Below are 23552 nucleotides of genomic sequence, written 5' to 3'. Positions count from 1 at the left end.
ACATGTGTACACACATTTCTATATGCATGTAGAATGAATGAAGGATAAGTTATTTGAAAAGAAACTAACATCAAATATACATCTTGGAAGAGGTAGGAGAGAGCCAAAATCATGAGAAATAAATATGAAAAACGATACAAAACATCCTGATGTCATAAGGTCATTAGATACCCAACCACAGAGGGGGGAAAATAAACATCAAGAAACTAGAAGGGAGCTAGGCATGGTGGCACACACTTGTAATCCCAGTACTTCAGAGACTGAGACAGGAGGATCACAGGTTCTGAGCCAGCCTCAGCTAATTAGTGAGGCCTACAACTTAGTGAGACCTTGCTTCAAAATAAATAATAAAAAATAGGGTTGGTGATATAGCTGAGGTTCCATCCCCAGTACAAAAAAAGAAAAAAGAAAAAGAAAAATTCTCAAGGGAATGAGATCAGGGAAGAAATTTATTTTTAAACTGGGAAGTTCTTAACCATTAATGCCATAGAGAAGGACCGGCAATGGAAGGAAGAGGAGCACCCATGTGAGAGGACTGGCTTACACAGGACACATCCTCTGCTGAAGCAGGTGGGAGGAAAAAGACCCAGATTTAAAATGGGGTTTTGGCCGGGCGTGGTGGCGCACGCTTGTAATCCCCGCGCTTGGGAGGCAGAGACAGGAGGATCGCGCAGGTTCGAAGCCAGCCGCGCGTGCTGGCTTAGGAGACCCTGTTTCCAAATAAAAATGTAAAAATAGGTCTGGGAGTGTAGCCCGGAGGTAGAAGGGCTTCCAGGAACCCCAGTACCACCAAAAAAATAAATAAATAAAAAATAAATAAAATAAAATAAAATGGGGTTTTGAATTCGGTGCTGAGAAAATGAGTAATCTCCCTTCTAGTACCTTCCCTATGAACAAGGTCACTATCTAAAATGAGGAGATATGAAATATATGCAGAAGTGTAAGTGACAAAAATTATCAAATAAATATTATTATGGTAATAAGATATCTTTTACTAGAGACATGTAAGATTTCTGGGGTGATGCTAAGTGCCCATTTGGCATTGTTAATCCTGAAGTTTTAGTGATCCTATCTCTCTAGTTATGTGATTTATCTCTATAATGTTTCCCAGCCCAATTAAATTCTAATTAAATGTTCATATTTATTATTATATTTTCTCTGGCTCTGGAAGAAAATGTAATACTCATAACTTTGCTGTTTAAAAATTAAATGTGACTAATCAATATTTACATTCTATTTTATCACAACCAAATTATGGTTTTCTTTTATATAAAACTTAGACTATATCTGACAGATTTTAATTATATTATTTTTAAAAAGTGGGACTGGGCGTGGTGGCTCATGCTTGTAATCCCAGCATTTGGGAGGCTGAGACTGGAGGATCACGATTTGTGAACAGCCTCAAGTACTTAGTGAGGTCCTTTGCACCTCAGTGACACCTTGTTTCAAAATTTAAAAAAAAGAATAAAAAATAGGGCTGGGGATATAGCTCGGAGGTAGAATGCCCCTGGATTCCATCCTAAGTACCACAAAAAAAAAAAAGTGAGAAAATTTTCATTTAAAACATCAAACCTGAGTTAAATTGGCATCATCTCTTTGACTTGCAATAATTAAATAATCTTGACTGTCTGAAGTAAAATATTTTACTTGAGAACTTTCTGAAATAATGATTCTTTGTACCTGAAAGAAAGACAGAAGAGTTGAAATAAAAATCTAAAGATTTCAACTAAGAAATGAGCTAAATACAAAAGTATGTTAGTATTTAAAATTTGAGGCTTAAAAATTATTCTGATTCATATGTATGCATACCTAGGTGTCATTTCAAGAAAAATAAAAATATCCCTAGGTAAAGATACCTAGCTACAGTATGTATCGACTGTAACAAAAAGTCCTTTTTCATATTAACATATTTTATCTTCATTTTTGATCATTTCTACAAATTTGAACTTCTTTAACATAAAACAACAATCTATGAAGGGAAACAAAATTTTTTTTTACCAGGAATAATGTGAATCCAGATGTGAATGTATACACACTGTTAACAGAAGACTTTTTTTCATTTTTTTCTTCATGAGTAATTACAAAGTAGGGGGAAAGACCAATATTAAAGGCCTCACAAATTTTAGGATTTTTTATATTTGAATTCTAGGAAAGGAAAAAGAATAGTAGTAGTTCAGGATATGTCCACATTTTACTTGTATATATTATTGGGTATGCTATAAAAAACCCAAAATGATATTTACCTCAACTGGAATAAAAACCCCTTGCCATCGGTAAACAGTGAATGATGACTTTTGTAACATTATACCATATGTGGAATCTTTTAAAGTAAAGAAACACCAGGCAGAAGCTGGCTCATCCGAAAAATGTTGAAATGTGGAAAAGACAACATCCATTCCTCCTAAAAAACAAGAATAATCATTTATCAGCATATAATCCCTTCTAATTTATTACAGCAAAACTAATAGTCTGTTACTAGAAATGAAGAGCCTCCCATGAGGTGTGTGTGTGTGTGTGTGTGTGTGTGTGTGTGTGTGTGTGTGTAGAGACAAGCTAGAGAACTTTTAAAAAGTAACTAAAAATAACAAATATAAAATGCAAGAAAAGTACTCTATATCTATACAGACTCTATATCCATACAGACTTCCCAAGCTTTATTTAAAAATAAATACTAAACATACATTTTTTTTTTTTTTTTTTTTTTTTTGGTGGTACTGGGGTTCCTGGAAGCCCTTCTTCCTCCGGGCTACACTCCCAGACCTATTTTATATTTTTGAAACAGGGTCTCTTACGCCAGCACGGCTGGCTTCGAACCTGCGTGATCCTCCTGTCTCCGCCTCCCAAGCGCGGGGATTACAAGCGTGCGCCACCACGCCCGGCGCTAAACATACATTTTAAAGAGAAATATGCTAACCATGATTTTTATTAACTTTTATAGAAAAATATAACTGAGAATTTTTAAGTAATAAGTATCCCTTATAGAAACATGCTAAATATTTTTTAAAACCTTTACTATCATGTTTAAAGTATGCCCCTCCAATGATTTCTCACTGTACATTTTATGTTTTTAAACTGCCAGTATAAACTCACATACTTCAAAAGGCTTTCAAGATTTTCAAAAGGCTGCTATATGACATTTTCATGTTCTAAAATTCTTTATTACAAAAAGGGACCGAGACAGAAAAGTCCCATCTAATAAGGAACAACTCTTTTAAAAGCTTCTATGATCTTTTATTATGATTATTTCTCAAAGAAAGCAAGCTCTTTTTAAACTCTGACTAATATTTTGAACATGATACCAAAAAAATAAATGTCAAGGTTGAAACTACAGCTCCTTATAAATGCTTATTATTATTATTATTATTATTATTATTATTATTTATTGTACTGGGGATGGAACCCAGGGGTGTTGTACCTTCGAGCTACACCCCCCAGTCCTATTTTTTAGTCTTTTTATTTTTGAAACAGGGTCTTACTGAGTTGCAAAGGGCCTTGCTAAGTAGCTGAGGCTGTCCGCGAACCACGATCATCCAGTCTCAGCCTCCCCAATGCTGGGATTACAAGGATGTATCATATACCCGGCTCAATCTTATTTATTTATTATCTTAATGTGTGGTATTAAATATTGAACCCAAAAGTATTCTATCTCCAAGCTATGCTCCAAGCCCTTTTTATTTTTTATTTGGAAACGGGGTCTCACTAAGTTGTTGAGGATCTTCCTACATTGTGGAGATTGCAAACCTCTCTCAGTCTCTCAAGTACTGGGATTACAGGCATGCACCACAATGCCTGGATGATTGATCATCTTTGATTACCAGGTTGATAAGGTATAATGCCAGTGTTTACATATAATATCTTTTAGTGGTTTCCTTTCCTAGAAATACAACTATTTTGCTATCTGTTAAAAGGGTTCCTTCCACCTCTTCTTTATGAAAAGACTGGAATGGTCCTGTCAGATGGAAAAATTCTTCTCTACCATCATTTAAGAAGATAGTGAATGAAGACTGAACCAGGAGTGCTGACACTTAAGGATCTCCACTCACATGTAATTGAAAAGAGCACAAGCAGCTCCCAAACAATGAAAGAATGCCGAAGTAGAAACCATTATCTTTCCTTTTTTATATCATCCTCTTCTCCCTTCTAGGTAACCATTCTGCTATTTTTTATCCCCTTTTTCTTACAAATATCCAGTCTTTCTCTACCCACTAGGCCTTGTCCACCATCATTGAAATGTAGTACAGTCTGTCCACACTAAGCAAATAAAGAACAACCTCTGAGTCCTTCACCACATCACTGGGTCCCACCTTTCCAGCCACTCTTTGAGATGGTGCCTCTGAGGCATCCAGTACTTCATCTCTAGTCAGAGTGTTATTCTGTGTCCATCCTTCTGTACAAATAGCTCAGCTATGGTCGTTAATGCAGCCTTTATTGCTAACGACGATGGTTATTGTTTTTGATTCTCATCCTATTGGATTTCTCACCAGCAGGTGGCCCTTTTGATCTCTCCCTTGATGTTAAGTCTTCCGATGTCTGCAATCCTGAACCCTCCTGGGTTTCTTACCAGTCCTTCCAGCTCCCTTCTGAGGTATATACGCTGCCCCTAGCCTTTTAAAAGTTCATTCTGAGTCCTCTTCCCTTATCTATATATGATCTCCTTTTTCAGGTTATTAAATTAATTTCTATAACTTTAAATATAAAATACATGTTAGCTGGGCGTGGTGGCGCATGCTTATAATCCCAGCACTTGGGAGGCTGAGACAGGAGGATCGCACAGGATCAAAGCCAGCCTCAGCTACTTAGTGAGGCTCTCAGGAACTTAGTGAGATCCTGTTTCCAAATAAAGTATAAAAATAGGTCTAAGAGTATAGCCCGGAGGTAGAAAAGACCCTGGGTTCCACCTTCAGTACCACAAAATAAGTAAGTAAGTAAGTAAGTAAATAAATAAATAAATAAATAAATAAATAAAACACGTTAAAGATTCCCAAATATGTCTTCTAGAAAAGACTTTTCTTTGAATCTAAAGAAATATCTTCCCAAACTTACCTCATTTTTAGACATATTGACTTTAGTTCCCTCACCAAAATAACTGATTCTTATTTTAGAATTTCCTTCATTAGTGACTCTTCACCCAACTGCATGAACTAGAAACTAGGAGTCACCCCGGTATCTCCCTCTCCCACAGCTCACACCTGACGCATCACCTGTCTAATCTATCATCATGTTGTTTTTCTAACTGTCTCCCTGCAGCCCCTCTTCTCTTCTGTACCAACCAATTCTTATATGGAACCATGAATACTATCTGAAAATATGATCATACCACAGCACCCTCCTCCACACCTAAAACACTCAAAAGTTTTCCACTAACTCTAGCATAAAAATGACATCCATGACATAGTTTTCAAGTTCTTCAGTGATGTGGTCTTGTCCAGCTATCCAAGCTCAATACTCTCCAAAATGTTTATGTCCACTGTCCACTCAAGTTCTTCACTTGAGATACATCTTTTTATGTTTCATTCAAGTCTCTTGCCATGAGGTTTCCCATTCTCAATTCTGCCAACCCAATTCTTTGCATAATTAATTCCCACTTAACATTCAGTCTTAGTTCAAACACTGTAACCTCAGGGAAGCATTCTTTTATGTTCTCAATACTTAAAATGTCCCCTTTAAAACATTAGCATTGCTGGGGGGGTGGCGCAAACTTGTAATCCCTGCGCTTGGGAGGTGGAGACAGGAGGATCGCGCAGGTTTGAAGCCAGCCGCTCTGGCTTAAGAGACCCTGTTTCAAAAAAAAAAAAAAAAAAGTATAAAATAGGTCTGGGAGTGTAGCCCAGAGGTAGAAGGGTTTCCAGGAACCCCAGTACCACAAAAAAAACCCCACAAAACCCAAAAAACAAACAAAAATACAAAAGAAAACCCATTACCATTTACACATTGACTTTCTCTCATTTATTTCTGGCACTCCCTAAATTCTAAGCTCCATGAGCTCAGCAGCCTGCCTAGCACATGTTAGATACTCGATAGAAGTTTGCAGATACAATAATAGAATTAGATATCTGTTCTCCATTTTCAGTAGATCTGTAAGGTAAAACTCATTGATATAATATAAATCTTTCACATATCTGGATATGGTGGTGCATGCTTTTAATCCCAGCATTTGGGAGGATCACGGTTCTTGGAAAACCTCAGCTACTTAGTGAAGCCCTTTGCAACTCAGTGAGACCTTGTTTCAAAAAAAAAAAAAAAATAGCCAGGCGTGGTGGCATAGGCTTGTAATCCCTGTGCTTGGGAGGCTGAGACAGGAGGATCGCGCAGGTTTAAAGCCAGGCTCAGCTGGCTTAAGAAACCCTGTTTACAAATAAAAAATATAAAATAGGTCTGGGAGTGTAGCCCAGAGGTAGAAGGCCCCTAGGTTCCATCCCCAGTACCACCAATAAATAAATAAATACATCATAAAAAATAAAGAACAAAAAATTGGGCTGGGCATGTAGCTCAGAGGTAGAATGCCTCCTTGGTTCCATCCCCAGTACTGCAATAATAATAATAATAATAATAATAATAATAATAATAATAATATCAATTAAATAAATATCTTTCACATGAAATATCTTTTAGCAATAGAATTTTGTTCTTATAAGAAACTAAACATACTCATGCCAAAGGCTGTCTCTGATATCGTCTCCCACTGCACACTCACAGCTAAATCAAGGCCATTAGTACGAGACACATTTAAGTATACAGTCCTGTTGGCTTCTTCAATGTCTAGAGAGGTGGCTCTAAAAGAAAAAAAATGAAATAAAAATGTGTAAATCAGAAAAAGAGCATAGTTTCTATATAGTTAAGATATACATCACTTTGTCAGCATATACTTAATGCACTTCCACATTTTCACAACCTGAATGCCATCCTAAAGAACAAATTTCTGGTGCTCAAAAATAGTCATTTGTGGATTCATTTTATGCTTTTTATTAGTAGTACATTTCAATTATAAATAATAGAGAGGTTCAATGTGATGCAAACATGCATGCACACAGCTCTTGGTTCCTGGGGTTCTTCCCTCCACACCCCACCCTGTGTCCCCTTCCCCCTCCCTGTACATGCCAGTGAAATTGGTAATAATATAACTATTTATTGCCAAAGCATTATTTGAGCTGTTTCCTTCATCGGTCCTCATTTTTTTTAAAATAAATGCAACACCCTGATCAATTATGATTAAAAGAAAATACTAAGGATCAGTAACTTTATACTATGCATTCTAAAAATGCATCTTTAGGCTTTTTTATTTTCAGGTCTGTGGATGGAACCCAGGGGCATTCAACCTCCGAGCTATACCCCCTGCCCAATTTTTTATTCTTTATTTTGAAACCAGGTCTCCCTGAGTTGCAGAGGGCCTCACTAAGTAACTGAGGCTGTCCGCAAACCGCGATCCTCCAGTCTCAGCCTCCTGAGTGCTGGGATTACAAGCGTGCGCCACCACGCCCAGCTTATCTTTAGGCTTTTGATATTCTCTGTTATGAGAGAGCTTACCGTTTCTCTAGATCTACCTTCTAGAGTTCATTTTAAAGTCTCTTTTAAATAATCAGACATCATTTTCCTTTTGTATTTTCTGTCAAAAAATACTCCCTCCTTAGTTTCAGAAGTGATATTTTCTTATAAATATACGATACCTATTTTCAACAGCAAAAATGCTGAAGAGCCCCAAAGGGGCCTGATTTTGCAAGATGGTTATCAGGGTTTGAGTGCGCACTCCTAGTCTAGCACCTCCAGTTGGATTAAACAGGGTGCAAACAAAATGTTCATCCATTTCTGGTTCTGTGTCTAATATGGCAGATATGTGTAGCGCCTGAAAATGAATGAAAAGATACAAGTTACTAGAATGTAATATTTTTGCAATAAACATACAGAGAATATTACTAAAAATTTTTACAACAAAATTGTTTTGATACCTTTTACTCCATAATATAATAGCTACAACTATGCCCAGTTACTGCTTTGGGGATTTTCAGCACTGTGATAGATTGCACTGAAGTGTCTTAAAAAAATGTATGGCATTAATAACACTGAACTGGGCATGGTGGTACATGTCTGTAATCCCAGTACTTGGGAGACTGAAACAGGAAGATCGCAAGTTGGAGGGCAGCCTCAGCAAGTAGTGATACTCATCTAACTTACTGAGATCCTATTTCCAAATAAAAAATAAAGGTTGGGGGTATAGTTGAGAGTTAGAATGCTCCTGGGCTTAATTTAACCCCCAGTACCAATAAATAAACTAAAAAATGATCTGATTAAATAATTAATTTCTTCATTTAACTAATTTTTTATCCTGCCCTGGCTATATGACCTTTATTAATTTTATTTGAGACCTATATTTACTATTAAAAATCAGTGATAGCCACAGCAGGCATGAATTTAAAACATTCCAAACATTCATTAGTAGGAGCAGATAAAAACACTGTGGTCTGTTCAGTGAAATGCTCCTCAGCCAATAAAAGGAAGGATCAACTCAGCACTGATGTGTGCAGCCATGCCAATTTAAAATAATTATGTTGGGTAAAAAACTAGCCGGGTATGGTAGCCCACACTTGTAATCCCAGTACTTGGGAGGCTGAGACAGGAGGATCTCAGTTTCACGGCCAGCCTCAGTTACTTAGTGAGGCCCTCCGCAACTTAGTGAGACCCTGTTTCAAAATAAAGAATTAAAAAAAAAAAATAGGACTGAGGGTGTCGGTCAAAGGTAGAATGGCCCTGGATTCAATGCTCAGTATTGCAAAAAATAAAATAATGTTGAGTGAAGGAAGCCAAAGTTCAGAGTGTAGTTACTGTATAATTCTACTTATCCAAAGCTCAAGAACCAGAGAAGGGAGTCCTCAATTATATAAACCACATAATAGTTTCCTCTATAAAGGGCAACGGGTAAAAAAGAATCTTGTGGATGATAATGTTAAGTATCTCAATCTGGAAAGTGGTTAAGAGTGTGTATGTAGCATGAAAGTCGATAATCCATACACTTAAGTAAGCGTAATGTGTGGTTTATACTTTAAATTAAAAACATGTAGAATGAGAGCAGATGCGTGAGGTATAATTTTTGTTTAGTTCACTTTTCTCTAACATTTAATTTGCCTAATGAACAGAAAGGTCTTCAAATACATTCTGAAAAAGAGACAAGAAAAACCATGATGAAAACAATATAAAATATATGTAGCAATTTCTTTAAAAATGTGAGTAAAGCAATGGCAAATTCATAATATACTTCAAATTTAAATTTATATCACTTAAGTATATATTTGAACAAATCAAAGGTTTGAAATTTATAAGAACAGAAAAGTACAACATGAAAATTTTCTGAAGTTGGCAGACGCTTATTAAAATTAATTAATTATTAGATGTTTAGATGAAATAACTGTAAATAGGTTGCTTTTTGTGGTACTGGCGATTGAACTCGAGTGCATTGTACCTTTGAGCTATATCCGTAGCCCTATTTTTTTTGTTTCTATTTTTTTCTGTGTGTGTGGTACTGGGGATCAAACACAGAGGCATTCCAGCCCTATCCCTTACTCTTTATTTTGAAACAGGGTCTAAGTTGCAGAGGGCCTCACTTATTAGTTGAAGCTGACTGTGAACCTGCGATCCTCCTGTCTCAGCCTCCCAAGCCCAGCAAAACATTACTTTTGACTTATGTTTTATCTAGCTGGCTTGAAGAAGCATCTAAAGCTAATCTAATTAACTATTTTAAGTTTATACTATGTTTTAAAAAATACAACTTAGTAGCAGGAACAGAAAATTTATAAATATAAAAAAAGAAGTTTGCAAAGTAAATTTTTCTCCTGTAATCCCGATACCCGAGGAGCTATGACAGGAGGATCACAGGTTCAAGGCAAGCCTCGGCAACTTAGTGAAATCTTGTTTCAAAATTAAAAATTAAAAATAGGGGTGGAAGTGTAGCTCAGAGGTAGAATGTCCCTGGGTTCGATATCCCAGTATCCCCAAATAATAAAAATAATGATGATGATGATGATGATGATGATAATAATAACAAAGAAAAAACATAAACTGTAATTATATATCACATTCACAATTCATCTTAAATCCAGTATTTTGTCCAATTAAAATGTGGCAAAAAGGAAGCCAGGCGTGGTGACGCATGCTTATAATCCCAGCATTTGAGAAGCTGAGACAGGAGATCGCCATTCGCAGCCAGTCTCGGCTACTTAGTAAGGCCTTCTGCAACTCAATGAGACCCTGTTTAAAAAATAAAGAAAAAAAATAGGGCTAGGGGTATAGCTCGGAGGTAGAATGCCCCTATGTTCCACTCCCAGTACTACAATAAAATAAAATTTAATTTAATTTAATTTAAAAAATGTGGCAAAAAGGAAGAAATGGCTGGAACTATGAGGTTCTTTTAGCCTATGCTTTATAGACAATATAAAGTGAACTATACCATTTAAATAGGTATAAATTTTAAACAACAGTACAGGTATTCTCATTACTTGCACATTTATTTATTAACAGCAACTTTCTCTGGTTATGCTCCACATAGACAGTGTCTCACTATAGTACTATCACATGGAAATATAATCATGTGTTTATCTCTCACCAAAGCTGGAAATATGGATCTAGGGTATGCCTCCAGGAGAAAATTGTTTTGTAAATATTAAAGATAACCTTACATCGTCATTAAAGGTTCATATTGTACCTTGAATCGAACACCTTCTTCAAATACAATATAGCCTTTGGAAGGAGTCAAATCCTTGGACTCTGTTGAAGAATTCACTTCTGTCACAATGAATTGAACTGTCACAGTTCCAAACAGTCCTTGCGTAGGTTCTCGAACAATGTACAATACTGCAACGCTCTCCTGCACATAGAGAGCTGTTGGTTCTCGTAGAAAAAATTGCTCACTGTTATTAAACGACAGAACTCCAGGGCCATCATCATTAGCGAGGACAGTAATTAAAGCTGTCAAGTAAAAATATTCAAGTGATAAGTGAAGATAGAACAGATTACAAATGTTGAACACAGAGTGATAATTTATTTAAAAAGTAGGCCAACCTAAAGAAATCATTTTAAGAACACCTTTCCCATTAAAAAAAGTTTTATTGAGCATAAATGGTATACATTTAAACTATACTTGGTGCCCTTCCCCCATCCCTGTTTTCCCTTCCCCCTTCCCACCATTCAATAAAAAATTTAAAAAAATAAATATATATAGTCAAAAGTGAAACAATTATAACTAAATTCTGAGATGCTCAGGGGAGCAAAAAGATCTAAGTCTGTATGATATAAACCTATTTTTTGTAGATCTAATTTAAGTTGGAGATCATTTTATATCAAATAGTAAATAAAATATTATCCTTTGGGATTTGAAAAAAAATAAAAAAATAAAACTATACCAAACTAGGGGAAAAAAAGTTTTAGAGCTCTTAATCAAATTCCATATTCCCTCATGATCTAAAAATAAAAATACTCTACAGTCTTGATATCAAAGGCAAGTTTGCCAATCTGAGGAATTGATGTCTTCAAGAAGCCAATAGCAAACACCAAACTTAATGTTGAAACAGTAGACTCAGTCCCACTAGAAACAGAACCAAGCCGATGAAGCCTGTCGTCAGTGCGGCTACTCAACCACGTTCTGGTGCTCTCGGCCAAGCAACAGGCAGAGAGTCAATGGCAAGGAAGAGTCAGAACTTTCACGATTTTCTAAACAAAATATTTCTCTACTAGGAAATGAAAGCTAAAAGAGGATTCAAACTATTATGAGTTCAAAAGATAAGCTTAGAAGTCTTCAAAAGTCAAGAACTTTCCAAATTTTACAACTTCTATTAGCAATATCAGTAATTACAACCAATACCATTAAAAACTAATTGTTTAATTTGTATTAACTCATTTAATGCTCACAATAACCCCATGAGATCGATTCTATTATTGTTTCCACTTTACAGAACCTATGAGTAAAGCACATTCAGGTAATCTGAAGACATTTAAAACCTAGGAGAGCCAGGTATGGTGGCGCACACTTGTAATCCCCGTGCTTGGGAGGTGGAAACAGGAGGATCATGCTGGTTCGAAGTCAGCTGCTCTGGCTTAAGAGACCCTGTTTCCAAATAAAAATAGGTCTGGGAGTGTAGCCCGCAGGTAGAAGGGTTTCCAGGAACCCCAGTACCACCACCAAAAAAAAAAAAAAAAAAAAAACCTAGGAGATGGCAGAACTGGTATACAAACCCAAAAGCCTGCTTCCGAGCATCATGCACACTTAAAGACTGTTATAATATCTCTGTACATCAGCTATCACTAGTTAAAAAATATAACAAGCCCAGTGTGGTGGCACACGCTTGTAATCCCAGCATTTGGAAGGCTGAGACTGGAGGATCGCGGTTCACAGACAGCCTCAGCTACTTAGTGAGGCCCTCTGCAACTCAGTGAGACCCAATTTCAAAACAAAAAATAGGGCAGGTGGTGTAGCTTGGAGGTCAAATGTCCCTGGGTTCCATTCCCAGACCCTCAAAAAAAAAAAAAAATAACAGAAGCTAGGTGCAGTGGTGCAGTCTTGGTAGGCTGAGGCAGGAGGACTGCAAGTTCGAGGCTAGTCTGGGCAGTTTAGCAAGACTTTATCTCAAAATAAATTTTTTTAAAGGCTCCGGGATGTAGCACAGTGGTGGAGTATTTACCTAGCATGCACAAGGGCTTAGGTTCAACCCCTAGTATGGCACACAAAATTATAGGGTGAGGCAGCAAAAGAATTTTGTTCACAGTAGACATTTCACTTTGTCATATGAAGAAAATCACAAAATTTTAATGGATGACTGTCACATGATATTAGTGCCCCACCCATCTCTCTTTCCCAGTCTCAGCTTACTCACAGTAGATACTGCATGACCAGTGGTCTCTCTCTACCTGATGCCAGCATCAAGTCATCTGAGAATCAGCCTAGGAGTGCAGAAGATGCTGGAGACTAACAGCCAAGAAAGAGCTCCAAGCAACTAGTGATAGAGCTAGTGAGTGAATCCTCCAGCCTCCTTCCTTCTCAGAGGGCAGCTTGAGCTTCGTTGAACTCAGTGTCGAAGGACTCCAGGAGGGCTGAGTCTTAACTGCCCGTAATTATACCACTTATTAGTACCTCTTCTATGAGCTTTAGACAGGTAAAAATAAATTTCATATTGATGATGGATGTATTGTTTTCTATATTAGGTTATTCGTTTATACATTTTAGGAGAAAAAAAGTTGTATCCTTGACACATATACTATCAATGAATGCAAACGAAAACCACAAAAATGTTAGAAAATGATAGTAAAATATTTTATGGTGTTTGAGTGTCAGATTTAAGGGGTCAGGCATGGTGGCACATGTCTTATAATTTCAGCATTTGGGAGAACGAGACAGAAGAATCACAGGTTTGAAGTCAGCTTTCACAACTTTGTGAGATCCTCAGCAATTCAGCAAGATTCTCTTTCAAAATAAAAATAAAGAAAGGGCTGGGAATATATCTCAGAAGTGAAATGCTCCTTAGTTTGATCCCCAGTACTTTAAAAAACAAAACAAATAAAAGTACATATAATAAAAGCACCATTAAAAAACCTTTAAAGAAATGACAATCCAGGAGAAATATCTGCAATATATTTAAGAGGCAAAGGATTAAATTAGGAGAATATTTCAACAAGCCAATAAAAATAAGCAACAAGAAATTGAACAAGGGACATCTAAAAAAAAATTAATACCAGGCATGGTGGCAAACACCTATGTTATCCCAGTACCTGGGAGGCTAAGACAGGAGGATCACAGATTTGGGGCCAGCCTTAGCAACTTAATTACACCCTTAGCAACAAAGCAATACCTTGTTTTAAAGTAAAAAATAATAATAATAATGATAATGATTAAGAAGGGATAGGGGGAGCCAGGCATGGTGGTGCACACTTGTAATCCCAGCATTCAGGAGGCTAATACAGGAGGATCACAGTTTGTATACAGCCTCAGCTACTTAGTGGGGCCCTTCCCAACTCAGTGAAGACCCTCTTTCAAAAAATAAAAAGACTAAAATACAGGGATTCAGTGTTGCTCAGAAGTAGAATGCCCATGGGTTCTGTCCCCAGTACTGAATAAAAAGGGGGGGGCTGGGTATATAGCTCAGAGTTACAATGCCCCTGAGATCAGTCTCTAGTAATATAAAATGAATCATACATAGAAACAGTGTCAAACTCACTAGTAAAAAAGAATTAAAAAAAATGTGCAATAGAACCACATGTTTTATTCATTAAAACTAGTATAAAAAATTGAAGACTAAAGAAATTACTGGTGAAGATATGAAGAAACTATGACATTATATATACATTTCAGAGAACAAGCAACACTGAAGGCAGCTGATGGGATGACCTTTCCACTCAACATCTACTATATCAACATAAAATGTTGAGTGTCCTTATACACAAAAACTTACATAAAGGATATGTATTGAAACTTTCTGAGAGTTTGGAAACAACATAAAAGTTAGTTAATAGGATTCAGTTTAAGAAGTTATTGACTATCAGATCATTTATTGTTTTAAGGGTTTCTCTAATATTTAAGAAGAGAAACTTTCAAGCTTAGAGTAAATTTGGCAGAGTCCAAAAATATATTCCTTCCTCTTACTCAAGGTGGTGGGCATATAACCTATTTAAGTGCAACCAGAATTAAATCAAGAGACTTCTTAGGAGTGTTTGAATTTAACTACCATGTCTTTCCTGTTGTATGGAATGTAGAAGGAAGATGTTGAGCATTATCTTGTAGAAATGAGTAACCTGAGGCTTCAGATGAAGACGGTATTCCAAAAGCCAAGAGGAGACAATTACTAAGGAGAACAATTTAATAATATCTGCAGTAGCAACCTATTTTTTGTTGCTTTTTACATAAATACACACAGATACATGTACATACAAGTTAGAAGTATTATTATCCTGGCATGAGAATTTCCAAATGCCTAACCTAAATATTTTTTATTTTAAGCACAGAAATAGTCAAGTCTCTCTATGTCCCTTGGTCTTCATATTAGAGAATCCAGCCTGAGGGAGAGGGAGCAGTGTATAATTATTAGTTACCTATTGTATTTTGCCCCAGCTCTAGTCCAGGAGAAGGATTTGTTAATATCAGCTGAAATTTTTCATCTCCCTCTGGAATGTCATCATCAAGAATCATGATGTCTATACTTTTAGACCTTTCTCCGTCAGCAAAATGAAGAATCTGGCCCCAAAGAAGAAATGGTATTATATTTAAATACACTTCGTTTTTATAAAATGTTTGAAAAGTAACATAATATAATTGTGAATGTAAATAATAAGGTATTGGGAATTCTTTTCCTTATTTTTTGTATTATCTTTTTACTTAAGTTGATAATATTTTGTTTAGAAATAAAATTTATGGAGAAAAAGAAAGCAAATATATAATTAAAAAATAAAGTCATGAAGAGACAAAGTAATAAATATTTCAGGAAGTTAAAGCTAAGCAAAGAGTTAAAATTTTCAAGAAGCATAAGAAACACTTTCAGAAGGTTATCTAATTATATAAATTCTTTAACACAAGAACGTGTGCTCTCTAGTACCAAATATAACAATAAAACAGTTAATGAATAGAGAATAATCTTTAGAATAGTACTAAAAGTTCAATTTATATTACTTTAATAGTGAAAGGAATTATTCTACATATGGAAATCTGCCCTTATTTACTATAGAATAGCTTATATAATGATTTATGAAGAATAATTTTATAGGACATAGATCACTGTAATTCTCAAAGAATTTTATAGGACATAGATCACTGTAATTCTCAAAGAATAATGATTATAAAATAATTTGCAAGAATCATCTATGGCAGATGTTAAAGACTTACCATTGGGGTGAAGATGTAATCCAGCCCCAGTTGTGCTTCTAAATTCTGGGCATATACAAATAAAGAAACCTGGCCAAGAGCCTGTCCTCTCCTCTCGGCTTCCAACGTTACACTTCCATGGGCTTCATTTACTTCAAATCTGTAATAAAGTAAAGAGAATACATTCATTCTTCTCTTATAAATGTCTCCTTGGTAGATAAAATCTAACTCAGCAAAGGGCTTTTAGCCTTGGGGTCACCTGCTTTTCTGCCATTCAATTATCCCTCGGGCACCATCATTGGCATCAATAATAATTTGTGCAGTCAAGCCTTCAGCATCTGAAACAGCAGAGAGACATGTTTTAAAATAAATATACGTCTTTTAAAATGTTTATTAAAAAGCACCATTTTACAAGGTTTAAAGACAATCCCTTTGAGAATAACCTAATGTAAAGGTATTGTTGATATTACTCAAAATATGTTTAAAAGTAAAGGCACAAATGCTTATAACACTTGGAAAAAGGAGATTTTTTGCTAATAAAAGCCACCGATTTATACAAATTTAATCAACTAGGAACTGCATGAAATAGAAACAGGTTGTGGGGCTTTTTTGTATTTCCTTAAAATATTAAAATATCTTTGTCATTTCTATTTTATATCATCATTTCAGGAAGGGAGGGAAACAGGGAGAGTTGGAAGGTGTAAAGAGTGAAAAGAAAAGGAAAAAGAAAAGGCAAATAAAAGGGACAAAGGGATAAAGACACAAACCAAACAGGAAAGATGAGGTAAGGTTTTGTAGAATAAAAAGAGAATAATACTGAAGTAAATATCTCTTCTCTTTTCTACTGTGTATCCCGTCCACCAAACTCAGTATGTTACCAATACCTAATATTCAGTCTTAAAATCTTAACTAACCATCTCATTAGTATTTGCTTTTACTTATGACAGCTGCCCGGGTGGGAAAAGGGGTAGGGAGAATACAATTCTCTCTAGATTGAAGAGCGCAAGAGAGAATGTGTGATCAGGATTTGTGCCCATCAACCTAGAGACTAAAAAGCAAAGATTATAAAATTGACCATGCCTAGAAGTCACAACTCTACCACTTCCTAGCTGTGTGATCTCGGGGCGATTACTTCATTTCTCTTAGCCTTGGCTTTCTCAACTGTAAAATCGGGAGGCTATAAGAAATGACGAGGGCTAACATAAAAAGCATCTGAATCAGGAGCGGTAGAGAAAGGTCTCAACAGAAGGCAGCTATTCAAATCATCCCCAAGGTGAGGGACAGGAAAAGTAAGTATTTGTTAGTTTTCCTATTGTGATTATCCTGTAATAATGCTTGACATAAACAGCTTGCTTATTGGAATCACCTATTTCTTTTGCAAACGAATTGAAACTTGTCCAACGATAATATGTAAAAAATGGAATATTTTGATATTTCCAAGTCATCACACTGATCCTCAGAAGTGATTGGGGAATGCTGCTTCTTGGGCCCCTCTGCTTGTCTGTGCTTCTCCTTTTGCTCAGGTTAATCCCACTCCACACTGTTTGGTGCACAGGATGAGGCAGTGGGGCAGGAAATCCTCAGAGTTGTTCACCACCCCCTGCCCCAGGGCCCTCGCACCTGCCGGCAGCCCACAAAATTCAGTAAATGCCCAAACAAATTTGCAAAGGGGAGTTTGTGTTCAAACATAAGAAGACATCTTTTTAAAGGAATCTACATGAATCAGTACCAAGGTTCAAGGTTTACCTTTCAGTCTGTAATGAATTAACTGAGTCTTTTCTAAAAGCATGAAAAGAAAAAGATCAAAGGTCAAAAGAGAAGCAGAGAACACAACAGGCAAACAAAAGATTTGCTTCACCTAAAAGAAAAGAAAACAATCTGGTAGTTTGAAGCACTAATGAACAGAGCTCATTAAATTTTAAAAGAAAATGCCATCCAAAATTCTATTGAAGATTTGAAGACTGGTTACAGAAGAGTTGTCAAATTGAAAGTGCATCGCATGATAATGCTTAACTTCTTTACACTACCCAGGGTTCAAAACTGCAATAATGCTAAGCTAAATTAAAATAAATCTAAAGCCCATCATATTTGCACACACAGCTGAGATTAACAAACATTACAAAGATCACTTCTGATTAAAAAATAGTCCCTTCACTTCATTTGCAGGGAGTAAAAAAATCAGACAAACAAAATACCAATCATACCTAATCTGGGAGGAAAGGAAGTTAAAGGAGCCATGATAAGTTCCACGTGGGTTAAATTCACCAGAAAATATTCTTCGAGCTCAGGTATATCATCCTATGAAAAGTACATCCATTAGATTCCTTCATTGTACTTTCAAAGGCTATCTTTAAATCTCTTACAAATATATATGCATAAACAGTATCCAGAAATATAAAAATCAAACATACAGTAGAAAATATTTAACTTAAAAAATAAACACGAAGTATTAAACTTATATCTGGTTGTATGGAACGTTACTAGGCTGAACAATATGAAACCACTTTAGTATTATGTTTTTAACCTAGACTTACACATAATATGTAAACCAACTATGTAAACACAAATCTAATTTTTAAATAAAATATGAACAAAATATTTTAAATTTCCATAACATCCAAATATTGAGAATGAGAAATAGAGTGATACCACGAAAAAAATACCCAGCACCAAATTCTGTAATTTTAGGTGTTACTTAAATTTTATGGCTTCAATTTTACCATCTTTATAGAAAAATAATAGGCACTTTGGGGTAGAGTTGTAAAAATACTTAAAAATAATGTATGTGAAGCACCTGCTTTAGAGAGAATACTTTAAAAAGATAGCTCTTAATCACCACTCTATGTAACAGGAATCAAAAAGAACCCAAAACAAAGATTAGCAGAACCCATGTCAGGGAAACTCTGTGTGTGTGTGTGTCTAACATTAATACATACACACCAACGTACACTTCTCATTTTATTTAGTGAGGATGTTTTCAAAATAAGAAAGTGAAAAGTCTCTAGAGTATCTTATGGAATATATAGGAAAATGTGTGATAGAATCAGTGATATAAAAGGACTGGCTTCCAGCTGGGTGTGGTGGTGCACACTGGGAATTTCGTACTTGGGAGGCTGAGACAGGAGGATCGTAGGTTTTCGGCCAGCCTCAGCTACTTAATGAGACTCTGCAACTTAGTGAGATCCTGTTTCAACATAAAGAATAAAAAATAGGGCTGGTGTGTAGCTGAGAAGTAGAATGCCCCTGGGTTTGATCCTTAGTGCAAACACACACGCACACATACACAGTAATTGAAAAATATTTTTTGGAAAGAAGTACCATTCTCTCTCTTCTTCCTACATACCATCCTCCTCTATAACACTGATTTTATAAACCTCCTGGAAATGTATTTAAGTAGCTGAAGCACCAAGTCTCCAAATAGCATGAGAGTTCACAATATGAAAAATCATTTAAACGTAACTTCAGTCAGCAAGTGTTACTATCATCGCATTTCAAGCCATCAGCCCCCAGTGGCCTTCCCACCATCTCTAATTTAGTGGGTCCTACCCACAAAGAGTCCGACCTACATAGACTTGCTGGCCCCGTGAATTGTTTGGAGTCATCAAATGCTCCCTTGGGAACCTCTTAGGCCAGGTCCATCTTATATTGAACCTCTCTGGGGAAATATTCTTTATCACAAGATGTTTCTATAATCAACTATACAACAGCAGGCTAGCCCATCTAAACAAGAATAGAAACTCCTGTGTGGTTAAAAAAAAAAAAATTATGAAAAGAAATAAGCTGATTTAAAGCAACCAGTAGGGGGAACCAATCAGAAATAAATTCACAAAGTTTCTGGAGATTATAAAGTATATGAGCATTATACTAAAGATAGAGTAATCTTTATTTAATATGGAGAGAACTAAAATTCATCACACAATCTTAATCTTCATGAAATCTGTTACCTTAAGATGCTTTGCACATTTGTCTTACATTCTTCTGCTTTCGCTTGTTATTAGAAGTTACTGGAAGTTACTATTTATGTGCTTTAGGTAGACTGTGCCATGAATTTCTACTTCCCTATGGTAACTTGAGGTTTACCATAAGAGTAAGGAAATACCGTAAGACCTTTACCTCAAGTATAGTAATGTGGATGGCTGCTGTTGTTTCCCCTTCTTCTAAAATCAGAAAGCCTGCTATGGGGACAAAATCAACTTCAGGTTCCGCTTGATTTCCTTCTGTTTGATTCCTCAGACTCAGCACTCCAGGGACTGTGGTGTATGTGACATTGACAGCTCCTAATTTAATTGGTGCAGAGAGATGTAATTATTTAAGCTTTTCAATAATGTCTCATTATAAGCTTTCTGCCTTTCCTTTTGCACCCGCAGTAGTTTCTATTACTGGTCCGAGTTCCTGGCGACTCTGCACCTGGCTGTGTGATGAGGTAAAAGCGATGGTGTGCGGCTCTAACCCTAGATCCCAGGGAGCCTTCGTGGTTTGGTTTGCTTTCCTGTGCTTCTACTCATCCCAGAAGAAGAATGGGAAACATGGAGAAGAGCCAGAGCGGCCGAGCCTCACCTGAGCAGAAGCCTCACAGCCACCTCCTAACATTAGCAGCTGAGATTTCACAATAGTTTGTTACACAGGGTTTCTGTGCAAATAGATAATTCTCACAATCTTGCCAAAATTAACAAAGTTGGATAATAGCACCTTGATTTAATAAATGTTTTTTCTTCCCCGATTTACTTTAGAAATGACTTCATCCATTCAAGTAGAATATTTAAAAAAAAAAACTCTTGTCTAGAAACCACGTTCATTCTAGAGGAACACAAACCTAGAGATCCGAATTCTCTGTTGATGAAAAGCCGAATCGTCGCATTAGCCTCCTGCACTAAGACAAACCTAGATGACAGTGCAAAGTTTATAACTCCATGCGGCTCGTCGCTGGCTTCTATGGTCAGCACAGCTGCATATCCTTGGGTATCAAGCAGAGCGATTCCAGCTGGTGGAACTCCTACAAATATCAGAGATCTAACAGTGATTTGGCATTAACATCTAAATAGTTCAATTACATCCCACTCTGAACTATGTTAACGTAACCAGAAAGGCTTCTACTTTTTCACTTCTGTGATAGAAACTTTCAAGATGACAAACAGAACCTACATTCCATTTTTCTTCCAAGAAGCAAATCATGAATTGTTTTCCCTTTTTATGGTGCATTGTAATTAGACATCATACTGAGGCATAGAGTGAGAGGGATATGTATGCACACAGCTCCCAGAGCATTTTCTTCTGGGAATGCCCCCTTTCCTGTCCATGTCTTTGAGATTGGCTTTGGTAGTTTAATATACCTGTATAGCATTATTCCAACTGTTCTCTTCTTTATGTCTCTATCCCCCTCCTCCCTCCATCACTCCACTCTGCTTCTCTATCTGAGGTTATATAACCCTTGTTTTCCAATTTCTATCTAGCTTCCGTATGTGAGAGAAAACATACAATTATTCGCTTTTTGAAAAACCATGATTTTTTTCACTTATAGCATCGTCATTCTTGGCTATATTGGTTATCTGAATAACAGAAATTGAATAGAAACTGAGGAAAATACCCAGATAATCTGCTCAAAATGATTCAATTCGAATCGTCCATATATGTAATTAGACCAAAATCCAAACTGGCCTGTTAGCATAAAATTAACTTTTTAGAAATTTCTGCCATTGGAAATGTATTTTATTCCATAAATAACTGTTTGGCAAATCTTTTTGACAGCTCTGTCCTCAGTCCATAAAGACTCCTGTGCTATGCTAGTGGGTTTTTAATCTAACATTTCTGTAGAAGAGATATATTTAAAGTAGTATTGTTTAAATTAGCATGTATCTAATTGTTAAATACAGAAATAGAAACTACTATTTCTTTCTTTTCTGAAAATAAAAAAAGAAAAAGTTCAAGTTAGAATTATGATTTACCTTGTGTCCTGACATCATACAGAATGACTTGGTACACTTCTTTTTCTTCAGGAATATTGTCATCCAACAGATGCACAAATATTGTTTGATTCAATGTCCCCTATGTCAAACAGAAAGAAATACAACACTTGTATTGTTATGGAACACAAACTACCTCCTACTTTTATTGGTCTTATAAATTGTGCATCAAACATATTTTCATTTAAACAGGGAGTCCTGACGCTTTAAAAACTTGATTACTTAAAAAGCATTTGCTCGTGAGAAACCAGGCTGAAAGCAGAAAGGAGCTAATTATGGAAGATTCTGAATGTTTAGCTAATCACTGTAAATCGTATCGAATAAGCAGGATAGCACTATTAAAAAATTCATAGAAAGCAATTGATTGGGGAGATTCTACAGCAGTGTAGCAGGAAATGCCTATTAGTAGAAGTCCAATGTCATATGCAAAGAAGAAGGCAGTAAGGCCTGGCTTAATATGGCAATAACAGAAGTAAATAGAAAAAGAATAAATATATTGTTAAAGAAGAATTCATGCCGATGGATGTGAAGAAATGAGAAAGATGATAACCATAATATAGTGGTGTTGATTTATGGAGAAGTTATTCTTTGTCAAAGTATTACCTCAGGGAAGAACAGTTGTCCAGTAAAGTTAGCAAAACTGAGTTCTAGGTTTTGCCCTATAATTTTCCAGTCAACAGTAACATTTCCCCGACCAGGAGGTGTTCTTATAACATGAAATTGCAAAATTTCTCCTGCAAAAGTGAAGTGTACAAATTGATGTGTTTAAAGGTGATGAACTTATTAGCATTTGAATTCAACAAAACCCAAATCCCAAGCATGCAACTGATATGCCATCTTCGATAAGAACAGTACAAAGCTGTACTGTTTTGAATTTTCTAGAAGCTTTATACATACCACTTTTGAGTATTTCCATTAATAGCACTTCAGGAAATTCAGTACGTAAAATTATAAAAGTACATGCTAAAATGGGAAACACAAACTTATATACACTCCAAAACATGCACCAGAACATAAATGTTCTGTAAGCTAAAAAAAATAATAAAGTACTCTTGGTCAAGACTTGTAATAACACAAGTAAATTCTTCCTTCACTTCTCAAAAAGACACAAATTCCTTACACCAGTATATAATGTGATTTTACACCATGCATGCATAAAAATGCTTGCAAATACCTGAAAATCACATTTCTTTACATTGTCACTTACATATACCATCAATGATTTTGTTTTATAAAAGGAAATATAAAGGAAAGATATCAAGTCTCTTCATCAATGCTTTTAACTTCATCAAAGTCACAGTCATCCTTACCAGATAATGGAGTATTTGAGATACTTCCCATTTCTGGCTTTTATTTCCATGCAAATAGTTTATAACACTAAAGAAAATACCAAGAGTCCTATCTTTCAAATCATTAAAGTGGGATGAAAACTGCTGGGAATGAGCTGATGGCCATGTGGTTTGCTGAAAAAAGGCTCAATTCACTAGTTTCATAAAATGACAAATACAAGCTAAGGGATACTAAGGAACAATATCACTAAAAATCATTGTGTCTTTGAAGATAAACAGAACAATGCTTAAAAGGTTTTAAAAGAACATATTCTTATTTAAATTTTGTAGCACAGACATATAGTGGAAATCCAAATATTTATTTAAAATATTCACTTTACTTAGTTATCCAACTAACTTTGGTGTATACAAATCAGGTCTTCCAGCACTTTTTAAACAAGAGAAAGAGAGATAATACAATAAAATATAAACACT

At 35.9% G+C, this 23552-nt stretch overlaps 1 protein-coding gene across 1 annotated transcript in view; it reads right to left on the bottom strand.

The window, feature by feature from the left end:
* ADGRV1 (adhesion G protein-coupled receptor V1) overlaps positions 1–23552 on the bottom strand; it is a gene marked incomplete at both ends in the record, with an annotated part of 566633 nt that overhangs the window by 413927 nt on the left and 129154 nt on the right. Inside the window, 14 exons of the mRNA XM_080707128.1 lie at positions 1573–1680; positions 1999–2145; positions 2244–2401; positions 6649–6773; positions 7665–7840; positions 10691–10953; positions 15064–15205; positions 15851–15989; positions 16089–16167; positions 18034–18127; positions 19943–20106; positions 20643–20822; positions 21772–21871; positions 22393–22523. Of these exons, the coding sequence (XP_080563254.1) occupies positions 1573–1680; positions 1999–2145; positions 2244–2401; positions 6649–6773; positions 7665–7840; positions 10691–10953; positions 15064–15205; positions 15851–15989; positions 16089–16167; positions 18034–18127; positions 19943–20106; positions 20643–20822; positions 21772–21871; positions 22393–22523 (2006 nt within the window). The remainder of the gene's footprint in view (positions 1–1572; positions 1681–1998; positions 2146–2243; positions 2402–6648; positions 6774–7664; positions 7841–10690; positions 10954–15063; positions 15206–15850; positions 15990–16088; positions 16168–18033; positions 18128–19942; positions 20107–20642; positions 20823–21771; positions 21872–22392; positions 22524–23552) is intronic.

This window comes from Muscardinus avellanarius (genome assembly GCF_963383645.1).
Source record: "Muscardinus avellanarius genome assembly, chromosome: 1".
Classification (NCBI taxonomy): Eukaryota; Metazoa; Chordata; class Mammalia; order Rodentia; family Gliridae; genus Muscardinus; species Muscardinus avellanarius.
Note: the sequence above shows the minus strand (reverse complement) of the source record. Positions and strands in the feature narration are given on the sequence as shown.